We start from the raw sequence: 14281 nt of genomic DNA on the forward strand, positions 1-14281 counted from the left end.
GATGCAATAATCCCTGTCAATCAGCACAGGAAGAACATTGGGCAGCCTATATGTTTCTGAGTGTGTCAGTCTTGCTGCCACTGTTAAGCATTTTTGATTCCTTCTAAGCTATTCTTCATGTATTTTAGGTTTATTTTCGTCATTAATATAGAAACTCCTGTTCAGAACGTGAATTTCTTCAGTGCAACTCCTTCTAGCGTGTTGTCTTACACTCCAGTTTTGGAGGCACCCTCAATTCATTATCCTTTATCACTTTTTAGGCAAAGAATATTTGTGCCAATAGAGCTTTTTTTTTAACTGGGACTTGATTTTCAATCTTTATTTTCATCTGTCCAGATGTGACAAAGCTGTTTATACCGACAGAGAGAAAGCATGCAATAAGCTAACACTGAAATAATTGCTAATTGCCATCCCAGGGGCTCTACCAAAAGATGGCCATAAACCATGTGTTTTGTCAGGGCTGCAGTATTTTCAGGTCAAAAAGAAAATTGCTCGCTTGTTTAAAAAGAAAGAAAAACTTTACATTTTTGAGATGTGGCTTGTTCTGATTGGCGTTTAAACTAGCAGTGCAAATGCTGTGAGTCAAATCTCTTAAAACTGAGACAAAGAAAAAAGTAAGCCTGTATATTTATGACAGTGCACAGTATTTCAACATTTAAAAGGCAGTGTGTGTATTCGGTGGTCATACCGCTGGCAGAGTTCTGTTACTAACTAGACTAAAACAGAAAAAATAGACGACCTTTCGTGGAAGCACAGGATGAAGAATCTACTTTTAACTGTGCCAGGGGCCAGTTCTTACAGGACAGACATTTGATATATGCATTATAATACACAGGTTATCTATCTTTCTTTAAAAGTGGAAAATGCAAATGTGGCCAAGTTAATTTACATAGCATTCAGCTAAACTTACAAAATCAAATAATAGGTTACAATAAGTTGTAAGCCAGCATGAAATCAAAACAAAGCTTTTCAGGACAGCTTTTTATCAATGTATGGACACTTAAATTTATAGAGAGGGACCCACTGAGTTTCAAAATTATATACACTTGAGGCATCTAAATCTGGCTGAAATCTATAGAAATAAGGTTCCTGTGCTGCTACTTGCTTTTGAAAGTCCTCCTGCGTTCTGTGTATTGGACTCACTACTGTGGAAATCCATTTTTTAGCCACGTTTCTGTTGCCTGTTTCCCAGAACAGAGATGCTGAATGAGGATCCTCCAGGGATATGACTGTGGATGTTCTCATGGGCAGAGGAATGGTTTTCCTGAAAGACTTCCCAAGAAAGCATCTGTGTCCTGAAACACAGCTTGGCCGATCTACTGGCTGTGGTAGGGCCCTAGGGATGTACAAAAAGGCAAACTGCAGAGGGGAGGGGTAGCTATATAGAGAATGGAGAACTCCGAAAAACCTCTGTAATTCCAGACCACACAGCCAGCAAATGGGCTTCTTGATCTTGCTTGTCATTTACAGTCTAATGTCTATGTTGTTGTGCGGTGGATAGTTATAATTTTAAACACAGTGATGGGCCTGTGAGGAGTTGGCCCAGTTTTAAGAGACTTGCTCTTTTTCTTCTTTCAGGGAAGATTAAAATCACTTCATATCCTATTTTCATTTTGCTCTTCCATGGAACACTTCGTCTAAGAAGCTTTCTTCTTTTCTTGCAGTCCTCATTCCATCCCAGATCGCCTGCGGATCAGAGTGAACAGGATTAATTTACAAGAATATGAGGGGCTACATTACGACAAGGAAAAACTCCGGGAAGCTTGTAAGTTGGAAGAAGCCAGGTTGTAGCTGCTTTTGCTAGAACATTCTATATAAATCTTACATTAACAAAAAAAAACCCAAAATAACAACAAAACAGCAAAAAAACCCAAACAGAGGGTCAAGCATACATTTTTGGATGAGTCACATAGAGTGTATATTCATCTATCTGTGTATATGCACATTCATATTCTCTCTATATAAATATTCTATAAAAACCATGTATAGAGAATTCACCCGTTTTTTACTCAACTATGCCTTCTGCAAGTTGATTTTATTTACTGTAAAAATAAGTGGTTTTCACACCTGTTTTTTTATTCATGTCTTTCTGTTGGTTCTGCTGGGTTTCTACTAGTGTATGAAACTATTCAAGATTTTATGATTAGCATCAAATTTGAAACTGAGTGGGGGGACCATGATTAATTTCATATTGAGAATGTGCTCTGACCTTGAACGTGGTTTTTGCACAGTTGCATTTATCTTGGGAAACAAATCTGGCTTCCTCAGTCCCTTATTCTTTAACAGCCTTCAGTTTTCCACATAAGAGAATAATCACTGTTTTGTTTCCTCATATAATGGTTTAATTGCCACATTCAGGGGTAAGTCAAAAGCAGAGAGCCCGTTGCTTTGGCAACATTGATGATGACGATCCATACTTAAAAATGGAGTTCCTTTCCTTGGTGACGCATGGAGTCATTAATCAATGAGGGACATGGCTGCTTGTGATGACAATTCAATAGTCTTGTTCATGCATCTGGCTCATTATTCATATTAAATTACAAGCATGACTGTTGTGCAACAAAGCTTCAGCTCCCTCTGTAATACAGAGCTCTCTGGTAATTACAGGATGACAATCCTTTTAATTGGTTTGCTTATCTTACTGTTGGAAGATAGTTAAACTGTTTCGATTTCACTCCTCTAGCCCCACCCCTCCTTATTCTCCCGGTTCACCAGCTCTCCTTCCAACAAAAGAACTGAAATAGCTTAAATTTTGCTATGGGTCCTGACAGCCTTTTCTGAAGTTTCTGTTAGTGAATTTTGGTCATAATTAAAGCAATCAAAGCCTTCATCACTGGACTGAGAAGAATTTTAACAGGATGAGCATTATGGCTCACTGGAGAAGAATTTGCTTCAAGTTTAAATTGAGAGTTTGACCTTGAGTAGACTTCAGGCCGTATTGAACCTACATCTATCCAACCCTGTCAGAAAAAATCTGGTTCACTTGATGGTTCATCCTATGGTTTCCCATCTGAGGAGAACTATCCTTATCCATCCTCACTATGGACGTAAATTTTGTGTGTGTGTATTTAGTATAATGTAGTCCTTAAGAACCATTTGCATGTTCTGACACAAAATATACAACTTTTTACACTGTTGTCACTGCAGTTGGAAATGAGTGTTTGTTATTTGTCACCTGCAAAAAACCATAATGATAGCATTATAAAAAATGCCAGAGAATGATCTAGAACCTCTGAGATTTGGTTTTAGATTACATATGCATTTGGTCACTTGGATGTGTGCTTAAGAGGTTTTTATTCAAAAAGTAGATGTTTGTCTATCAAGAGTTAAAATGATTGCTTTCAGGCATTGGCAGGCCATTTGCAGTATGACCCTTTTGTCTGTCTTTCAAGTTGCTGCATGACCAGCCTGATAATATAACGTAGCTGGACTGGAGTATTCTCCCCAGACATTTTTCATGAAGTTGTTTTTCCTATCTGTCCTCCTTTAGCTGTCTCAGTAATGCTTGTGCATTACTGTTTTTACATTAAAATATGAGAAAGGAAATAATATCCCCATCAACCTAAAATAAAACAGAAAAGATACCTCACCTTACCCTTTGCAGTTATTAGGAATCTCCTGTGTAAGACCATATAACTTACAGCATATGCTGATGGTAATCAGCCTACTTCTCTGGACATATAACTTAAATGTCCCCTATCAGAATTGTCCAACCTTTAGTTTTTAGGAGGCTGATCTTGATTTGAAGACTTCTTGGTGATGCCCATTACGACTGAAGGAAATTATGTACGGGAAGAGAAGTGCTCTCTAAACAGTCAGAAACCAAACTGTTTTAAATATTCTAGCCAGCTCCTTGAATTCCATGAAGTAAAAAATGGAAAATCCCTCTGGTTCACTGAGCACAGACCTAACGTCCCAGTTTTCTTGTGACTTACTGCAAGATGCTTGCATCTCTTCTGGAAACTGAGGCATAGCCAGTCATCAAGCTGCATGGTTACACTAGAGGACTACAGAATTTAAGTTTTTATGAAGAAGGAAGCTGGAAAATCACGTAAATCTTCCTTTTAAGAAGAGCAGATAGCCATTTTAATTGAATTTCTGACATAGCTAATTGGATACATTTTAAATGGTTTTCTGGTGGCAGGTCTATGGATTGCTGCCTGCCTGGCTCTATCACATGCTAAATACTTATATGAAATAAGCGTGCTCGCTACGTCCTCATCAGCAAATCATTTCATGGAGCATTCTGCTAAAAGCTACTTGGCTAAAGGGGGAGGAGGGGAGTGCTGAGGGAGGAGAAGCGTCTCTCCTTCCTTTACCAAAGAAAGTGATTATAGGGGGAGGGGAGTGGAATAAATAAATTTCCATGGCAGGTAAGTAACTGAAATTTTCTCAGTCTGAATTAAAAATTTAAATGCAGATAATACTTGTGCACTAGCAAACTACAAAAGCACTTGTATTGGGCCCTGTTTCTACAATCGTGTTTCTACAAGGCCTGTTACTGTCAATGGGCTTAGCTTCCTTCAGCATGACTGTAGCTCTTAGGTGCATGTATGTCTCACTAGATGCTTGCAAGAGACTCAATTTGCATATCTGTCTAGGCTTTGGCAGAATACCTACAACTTAATTCCAGAATACTATACTTACTATCCATTCCCTGCCCACAAATATTAAAAGCCTCCTTACCTCCCTAAAACCTTTTACCTCCCTAAATCATTTGAAAACCAAATCAAAATCTCACAGCAATCTGAACAGGAAAAGGAAGCCAGTTAATAACGAGTCATGCTGTTATCCCTGAAGGAAAAATAGCAAAGAAGCTATTATGGTTTTTTTGCCTATTACATGTCTCCATAACAGAGTTTTGAAAGCTCTGACATCAGTGTAATAATCTGGATCATTTTAACTCACAGTAAATACATTTCACTCCCCTTGTTTGCTTGAAATACTGATTTGATTCTATCAACTACTTCACCTAAAATTGTACTTCCCAACATATAACAACTCGTCATACAACCTGTTCCATGAAGATTAATCTTCACTCTGCTGGAGGTAGACACCTCATTTTGAAAATCTCCTGAGCAATTAAAGAATGTCATTTTGTCCTCTGAAGGGCATGACCGTTCTTAGCCCATTCTCCTTTTGTTGCTTTCTACTTTTCTTGTCACTGCAGCTGGCATTTAACCAAGATTCTGTTTCTCAATTGTCCCTTTCTTCCTTCCCCATGCTTCTTCTTTTCTCCTTCATTCTTTCTTCTGTCAACATCTCAGTATTGTCTCTGCGATGATTGATGATGGTACGGAGGATGCTTATTGATCCTTCAGCAAGGAGGAGTGAATGCTTCCATGCATTCTTTTAAGAAAGGAATATATGTTGGCGTTTTAGTTATGTTGTAATGTTCTTTGCTGCAAATGTAGCAGTCTTCTCTAACACCTCCCTATACATGCCCTGAGCACTTGTCACCCTAGTCACCAGCTTCACCACCTTCTGCCCAATATGATAGTTGTACATTACATGACCATAACCAAGACTATCATATTCAAAAAGTGAGTTGGACTCATGTTTCTAGTTGGACAGAACTCAATTCTGTCTCTTTTGCCTGCATATCTTCTGTGCACTCTGATTTCCTGTTATTGCGGGAAAGTGTGATCCAAAGCAGCATTGTGGGGGAACAATTGAGTTAGTTACTTTTAAAATACAAAATCTTTCTGTTTGACACCTTATTTTCCCCCTCTAAGAAATTCCTGACAATGGAGGCATATGCAGAAATTAATTATATTTAAAAAAAAAATTAACAACAAACAAACCAACCATAAACTAGTTAGTGACCAGGTGGTCTTCAACCCTTCTTAGTCCTTCCTGCCAATACTATTGTAGATTTGCACCATGAAGATGGAGCTGTGAAATCAGCAATAGCTGCACAGGTTTGGGGTTTTTTTTAATAGAATATGTCAGTTCTTACGACCCTTAACTTGTTGTTTTGTATGCTCTAGCCATGGAGAACCAATCTTAGTTGGTTTAAGATTAAAGGAGGAATCATACCTGACTGCAGTGGTGACAGTATTGGAAATAACTCTCAGCTCTGTTACAGCTCTGGGTCTCCCACACAGAGGCAGCTGTTCCTTATCTCCTCTTGAATAAAATGGCACACTAGATTAAAAAGCAATTTTTGAAGAAAATTTAGTTCCATATGTATAACAGCTGAACTATCTGCAATCTAACAATCCTTTTCTCTGCATCCACCTTGCTGCGTGTGTGTGAGGGAGTGGGGGGTGGTATAACATGTGATGTTAACCTCGAATTCTTGTCTCTCTCTGATTATATCTAGCCAGATGTCTATATTGCGTATGTTCCTGCTTCCAATTTCTGTGGGTTATCCTGAGGGTTTTGGGATCATCCTAGGAGTTCGTATCCTAGGTACACAGAGGTACATGGAGTGACAAGCTTGTGAGTCATTTGGGATGTGTACATGTACAGAGATAATGTAGCTTCCTCATACCAGTGATATACCAGTTTGAGAATCACTGATCTATGAAATGCATTCTGATACTTTAAATAGGGATATAGCAGGTGAAGATAATTTGGAGACTATTCCATGTGGTTTTGAGCAACTAGCTAAATAAGAAAAGGTCAAAACTGAGGACTTTGTCTTTACATACTGAATATCCATAATGTAAAGGGCATAGGGGAGCAGAGGACCTGCTAGGTGACTACTATGATGAGGGAAACCTGAATTAGCAGATGGAGTCAGGACAGGGAAGATTAGCCACTGAAGGAAATGTGCTCATGTTGGGAAGCAACTTTGATCTGGATGCATTTAGTGAGATGAGTTATGTAGCTACAAACCTCTTCTTTCGTCCTGTCACGGAAGCACCAATGGTCACGTATTTGTCAGGAGGACTCTTAGGGGACATGGTGGCTTATCTGTAGAAGCTTTGTAAAAGGCAGCATTACCTACAGACTGTCTACCAAATGTCACTCTGCTTAAAAGTCACCGCCTTGCTTCAACAGCTGTGTAGTGGACATTAGCTAATTCATGCATTTCTCGGTCACAGCGATTTAATAAGATCGGAAACTGAGAGGGTTGGATGGGTAGGTGAAAGTCACCCAGCAAGATAAAACCAAGAGAGTTAGAAGTCAGCAGTGATCACTGGAAAAAATGAGATGCCAATCATGTTTTAATCCCGTGGGAGATACTAAATTAATGATCATAGAATCATAGAATGGTTTGGGTTGGAAGGGACCTTTAAAGATCACCTAGTTCCAACCCCCCTGCCATGGGCAGGGACGTCTTCCACTAGATCAGGTTGCTCAAAGCCACTGACCTTGAACGCTTGCAGGGGTGGGGCATCCACAACTTCTCTGGGTGACCTGTTCCAGTGTCTCACCACCCTCCTTGTCAAAAATTTCTTCCTTATAACTAATCTAAATCTGCCCTCTCTTGACTCCATATGGGGCATATCTACACTCAACAGAGTCCTCTGCCTTTTGAGCTAGTCAGGGGGAACTAGGGGAAACTGTCACCTCTAAGTTTGCCATTTCCTTTAAACTAGAAGAGATGGATGGTATTCTAAATAGATGTAAATATATATTTACCCTAGAGGAGTGGGGAGACACAACAATACTAAGTTCCATTTCAGACTTTCCAGGAAATCATGCTATAGTTTGTCTTTCCGGAATAGACTTTTCTGTAAGATTTTTCTGTGCATATTCTACTTCTCCCATTTCCTTACCTATTGCTTTTCTGATTTGATTTCCTTTTATCTCTTCAGTCCTGGTTGTCCCCTTTGGCTATCCTATCCCACACACATCCATCTTGCCTGTCTTAGTCTGTTTCTGCAGGTCTCACAGCTCAGGTTCCTGTTCTTTTTCTTAATCCTAAACCCTTACTCATTGTTCAGCCAGACCTTTTCTTTCAGCTCTTGGTCTTGATATCCGTTCCCCACCAGTTTCAATTCCCAGCTCTTCATAGTTTTCTTTGTATAACCTGTTTCCTTTTGTGTGGTGTTTGGGACAAGTTCTCTCTTCATTTGACTTGGGCAGCTTCTTCCTTTTTGTGGCAGGGTGTTGGAGAATCACTGAGAGCCTGGAAGGGATGACCACCTTCTCAAATGTGGTCTGGTTTAGTCTGATAACCTCCTTTGTGTTTTACCTCCTGACATGTGAAGATTTTAAAATTGGACCACTAGTGCCAAGAAAACTAGCAACCAATGAAGCTATGGAGGCTTAGTTTTTGTCAGTATAATAAACAAAAGGGATCTGAAGACACACATGGCTTAGATTTGTGTGGTAAGAAAATCCTTTTGTACAAACTCAGTTGTATTAAAACCATACTGGGAAAGCCAAACCTCTTAATATAAATGTCTGAATATTTTAGAGTTCTCTCCCAAGAATTTACTTAGTCCTTCACATTTCTAATATCAGTGGAAACCCCTCAGGAAAATGACATTCTTATAACATCTTCAGTAGTGAGGATCCTTTATTTGCTACATTAAACATTTACAACCCAAAGTCTAATCTCCCCAGTCCCCTGAGGTATGTCAGACTCGGAATGAGTTTTCCTGGCATTCACATCTACCTTAATGATCTGTCTAGAGGCTGTTTTGTTTGGGATTTGAGTGGGTTAATCATGGTGTTTAGATCACAAATTGAGTCCTTTCATAACAATAAATGGGGAAGTTAATTGAATTTTATTTTTTCTTCATGGTGTCATATGCAGTGTATTCAGGCTTCTTCCATTTGTGTTCTCAGTACTATTAATGAGTTCACTAGCTTTAGGTATTCAGCAGTTAATGGGCAGTTAATAGGTGCAAGATTTCTTCTTTGTTTATAAATTCCATAGCTAATTTCATGAGGACTTAGGAAATCACTACTAATCTTGCAATCAATTAGAGCATCATGCTAGCCATACTGCTGCACCTACCCCACCCTCCTCCTGCTGATACTCAATTTTGGTTAGTGTTGCAGGGAACAAAAAGCTTTCCACAGTACTGGTTCAGAATATGAAGCAACTGTCTGCGTGTCTCATCTCCTGGGGTTCTTGCACTGGTGCTCATCACTGCAGCATTGGAGTCTGTAGCCACAGCTCCCTGGACAAAGTCCTTTTCACCATTCAGGGAGCACGAAGAAACCAGGAGCTGGATGCAAGGGGCCAGAAGAGCAGGCGCCTCGGGAGAAAAATATCTGGCGCTTGAATGCTGTGGCTTGGCTCATGATCTGAGACTATCCCTTATTTTTGGCATGTTCCCATGTCTGGATATATCCATATATTCACAGGAATGGACAGTGTATGGGTGTACGGGAAAGTTGCTCTGCAGTGCCTGTGCTCTTAATGTAAGGCTTTGTCCGTCCATCTCTCATCTGGCATATCTAGTAATCACTGTGTCCCACAACACTGTTCAGTACCATCCACATCCTCCTCCACACAGGGCTATTCAGAAAAGGCAGAAGTTCATTTATTCCTTAGTGAAAGTGCCCACAATGACATTGAATGCCATGCATGTTAACTTTATGCCTTTAACTGATTCATCATAACTTACCTCATTTTGCCCCTATCGCACAGCATTGCCCTATATTTAGAACGAGCAACAATCCCATAGTTTTAATCCCATTATCAGTCATTAAGGATTTGCTTTTGTTTTCAAACAGCAGCTATTGTGAAGCACTTTGAAAATCTTGGCTGCATTGTGCATACTTCCTGTGGTTTATGATAAAAATGAGAGCTGGGAACATTTTCCTTGCTGAAAGCCAAAGAGGTCTTGCAAAAAACCAAACCAAACAACAACAACAAAAAAAACCACGAAAAAGCCCAAACAAAAAAACCTTTGGCAAGCAACATTTTAGTATATACTGTAGTGTTATCCAGTAATGACTTAAAAGGTTTTTCAAATGAGCATGAACCATATGGAATGGAACCATTTGAGACCCACCTCACGCACCTTATCCCTTAGCTAGCCATTGACCCATGAAGCTGTAGGTTGTGCTAATTCAGGATTTCCAGGCAGCAAAAGTCACACATCTCTTTTTAAGAACAAAGTCACCCAGCCCAGAATTCCAGAATTATTCTATGACCACCAAGAATAGATGGGACATAATTTAATTAAACCTGTAAATCGTGACTTTTTTCTTCACTCATGTAGATGAGGCCCATAAATGTCACTGCTAAACAATCTATTGCATAATAGTGTTTTCTTTGCAGACATTTTGGTGGATTTCTTTAGAATTCCAAATGTTCATAAGGTCCTTCTCTGGACTGTCAGGAATGGTGCTAGTTACAGATTTCAGTTCTGTGTTATCTGCATTGTTTCTGCAGGTCAAAACTCTAGTCCCCATTAAGTGCATATACTCCTCCATGAAAGAAGGACTTCAGTAGAAAAGAGACAAAATTGGTGGTGACAGTTTATGAGCCAGTGGTTTAGCTCCCTGGTGCTCTGTAGCTATTGGAGGTGTAATCATGTCTGCTGCAATTCACTTTTTAGTGCTATAAATGAATTTAACAAACGCTTCTTTCAGTAAGGGCTGCAGAGGGATCTGCTGAATTGAAACTAGATGGCCATTAGGTACTCGCTACAAAGAGCTTAAGGGTCTCCTGTCAGAGCAGTTTAAGCAATAATAAACATTAAGCAAAGAGAATCAGTTTGTAACCCAGAGCGTCGGGGTGTGTAAAGCAACCCTCATTCCACTCGCTTGTCTCTCAGTCTCTGTTCTGTAATGAAAAAATCTGGGAGGTCGCAATGAGCACTGTTCCCTTCTGGCCTTTCTGAAAACGAGCAGGTGGATTGGCATCACTATCAGATGTCAGTGTTGCTTCAGGAGAAGTGCGAGCTCTTCCCTTCTCGTCTTCCCGCCTAGCCCTTCTTCATTTTCTTGTTTCTCCCTCCAGGTTGTTTTCCCAGGTTCATAGTTGTTCTGCTGTTCAAATTGCTTTCCAAACACGATGCTGGCAGCACTGTTGATGTGTCCCCAGAGCCCTGCGCTGGCCTCTGAGGCCCCTAATGGCCGTGACTGCCGAAGGTGCTCCCCTGCCCTCCTCCCTGAGACCACTGAGCTTCTCTTTGTGCTTCTAGCCTTGGTGGGCCACAAAAAATAAGGCACGTTCCCCATTATCTTTTAGCGCTGTCTTACTCTCTTATCAGAATGAAGAGCTTCTCAGTAGATAAATCTCTCTCCCTCTTAATCAACCTCTTCTGAATGGCAGGAGGGGCTGCAGCACAGTTGTTTTTTCTATTTATCTCAGAACTGTCAGTGACTTTATGTTGCTTCTCGTTATCCAGTTACCAAAATTGTTTATGAGTTGATATTCTGCTCTCCTTCTGGAATACTTCATATGAGGCTATAAATCTCTTTCCTGCTGCTCCCCTACTTCTTTGGGCCATTGTTTGATTAAGGACCCTCCAGGGAGAAAAAAGAACTTTATTCAGTGATTCAGATTTAGAAAATCAGGGACTCAAGAGTTTTCACTTGTTTTCTTTTTTATTTAATGAGATCTTAGTAGGTAGCTCTCTTGGTACCTTCCTTGTGGACTCACATATACTTTTTTCTCTTTTGTTCTTTTTGTGGGTTTGTTTTGGGGTTTTTTGGCTGCAAGAACAGAATAGTTGTGGAAACCTAAATCCCTTGTTATAAAAAATACTGCCCTCAGCTGAGGGGAATTATTTGCAGTATTTTTACAAGTTCTCTTTTTTTCTCTGAGAAAATATGGAGATGTTGTGTCAATTTTGTGTGTAGACGAAATAATGTCTATTTTGATTTGAAAGCAGCCTTACATCAAAATAACATGGTGCTGGACAGTTTTTGCTGAAATCAGGCTGTGACTTCAGGCTGTGACTTTGATTACTTTAAATCATTTTTGTAGACTTTTAAGAGTTCTGAAAATGAAATATCACTCTTTTATTTCAACGTATAAGAGCACCTCCCTAAACTCTTGTTCTGGGGTGTGTTCCTTTCTTTGCAGTTAATAATTGATGTTGACATCAGACAAAGTACACAATTTAACTGAATCTGTTTCAACTTCTTTGGTATGAAAGACAGTTGAAAACCAGAATCTTTGATAATTATAAATGGGTGAAACTACTGATGAATAATATGTTCCTGCTTTTAAATGACTGTTAAGATTTAGATAGCAGAAAGCTTTTGTGAGGACATTATTTAAAAAAAAATGAAGCATATTGCAAATCCTTTAAAGTTCAAGGGACTTCAGTTAAAGAGGTTTTTCTTTGTTTTTGATTTTCCAGCCATTCCCCTGGGAATTATAGTGGTACGAGGAGATTGTGACTTGGAGACCTGTCGTATGTACATTGACCGTCTACAAGAGGTGAGGTTTTTGTGAATTCGGGTGTCATATATTAATCTATGTTATGCTTCTTTCAGTTCTGAGTGCAGAGGTCTAATAGTTGCAACAATCATATATTAAGAGTATTGGAGTTTGCCTACCACTGAAAACAAAACTTTAGAGTTATGATACGATAATAAAAGCAGGAGTAGCACTGAAAAATGTTTTCTAAACAGGAAATAAAAAGTCATAGTGACTCCTTTTAAACGATAACAGAATTGACGTGGATGGGTGTCTTTACTTCTCCTTGAATTGGAATGGAATACCAGGACTCTCCGCATAGCTTGCTGAAATTACACAAATTATTGATTAGAAAGTGTGTTATGTAAGGATAAACATCGTGCTATTCGAGTGGGTCTAATTATGCAAATGTCATTCTCTAGTACTGTCATGGAGTAATCTGAGACACTAATAAACACTACAAATATCAACTAGATATTTCCAAATACACAGAAATACATGCTCATGCAGCTAATAATAATGTTGCTCTTATTGTCTTGAACACCTTGCCTCACGAGAGTTCATTCTACAATATAGTCTGGGAAATGGAGACTCCAAATGCCCCATTACCTGAATATTTTAAGTGTGTATGCATTTAGTGATAAAACTAATGGATTTTCATTAATATACTGTGTCTGACTGTTTTAAATCTTTTACTAGTATGTTTCAACAACAGTTACAAGTGTGAGGACATTATGTAGGTTTCTAAATAGGTGGTCCAATTTACGTAGGAGCTATGAACCTCATCCTTCCCACTGAACTCTGGGAGCCACTGACTTCCCTGTGGTTTTGAAACTCTGCACTTGCAGCCTGAATATGGGCCTTAGTATCTGACTACAGGCTTTCACTTTTTTGCATTTCAGCCAGGATTCCCTTCATCAAATGCATTTCTGAATATTCAGACCTTGAGGTGTAGCTATTATTATCAGACTAAAACCATATTGTAAGGTGATGCATATTTGAGATATCTGGTGATGGAAAATTACATTGAAATAATAGGGATGACGTTCTCAGCAGATTACTAATGTGATCTCAGACTGAGCTCAGGCAACTTAATATGGCCAGTATTGGGTAGAGAATAGTTGTACAGCCCTGGAGGAAGCACAGCTAGAAGTTCTGGTTGAATTACCCATAGTGGTTGTGGAGTAACTGTGTTTCTTCAAAATTTTGCAGTGTTTGTACTACTTATTTTTGCTTGATTTGGCTAAGACCCATTTGCTGGGAATGGAGGTGCCAAGGCTTTGTGCACTCTGCCAACTTGCATGCCAACTGGGGAGCTATGGTCTGTAGGCCAGGGTTTTTGGTAGGCTATGTCATGAGCTAAAACTATTTGACAAAATCTTTACTAAAATAAATTTGATTCCTGAACCCTGCTAAACACCAGGGTCATTCTGACATGACCTCCCTGACATGAGGCTGTCTTAAAACAGGGAGAGCTGTCAGTGGTTCTCTTTAGTGCATTAATTACTCAGAAATATTTGCAAAAAAGATTTATGAATTTTAGCAACTTTTCTTTCATTTTATTGCTGATATTCTAAATTTAGATAGTTTTCATGGAACAAATAGGTCTGTGGTATGGTGAAGATCCAGTGACATAATCTCTATATTTTAAAAACCATTTTTTTCACCAAATGCATGCAAATCTAAACTTTAAGTGAGCTTTCCATGACTATTCTGTGGTGTTTATTTAATATACTTAAAACCAGTGAGAAATACTTGCAAAATTATTTGTTTGCCCAACCACTTCAGATAGTAGAACTACAAACAGCTCTTGTTGCTTTAATTTTTTTCATCATCGGCATGTCTTTCATCCTCCTCCTAGGACCTACAGGCAGTAACTTCTACTACACAGAGAGTTCATTACCAGGTAAGATAAGCTTTCCTTTTAGTATCAGAACAGAAAGAGGCTTAACAATGTGGACTGCACTCTTTGCATTTGAACCCAGGTTTTCT

General features: G+C 39.2%; 1 protein-coding gene across 1 annotated transcript in view; it reads left to right on the forward strand.

Annotated features, from left to right (window-relative positions):
- Positions 1-14281, forward strand: part of DGKI (diacylglycerol kinase iota) — a 220747-nt gene that overhangs the window by 147284 nt on the left and 59182 nt on the right. The window contains exons 22-24 of the mRNA XM_075158235.1: positions 1665-1765; positions 12231-12310; positions 14151-14195. Of these exons, the coding sequence (XP_075014336.1) occupies positions 1665-1765; positions 12231-12310; positions 14151-14195 (226 nt within the window). The remainder of the gene's footprint in view (positions 1-1664; positions 1766-12230; positions 12311-14150; positions 14196-14281) is intronic.

Source organism: Calonectris borealis, chromosome 1 (assembly GCF_964195595.1).
Source record: "Calonectris borealis chromosome 1, bCalBor7.hap1.2, whole genome shotgun sequence".
Lineage (NCBI taxonomy): Eukaryota > Metazoa > Chordata > Aves > Procellariiformes > Procellariidae > Calonectris > Calonectris borealis.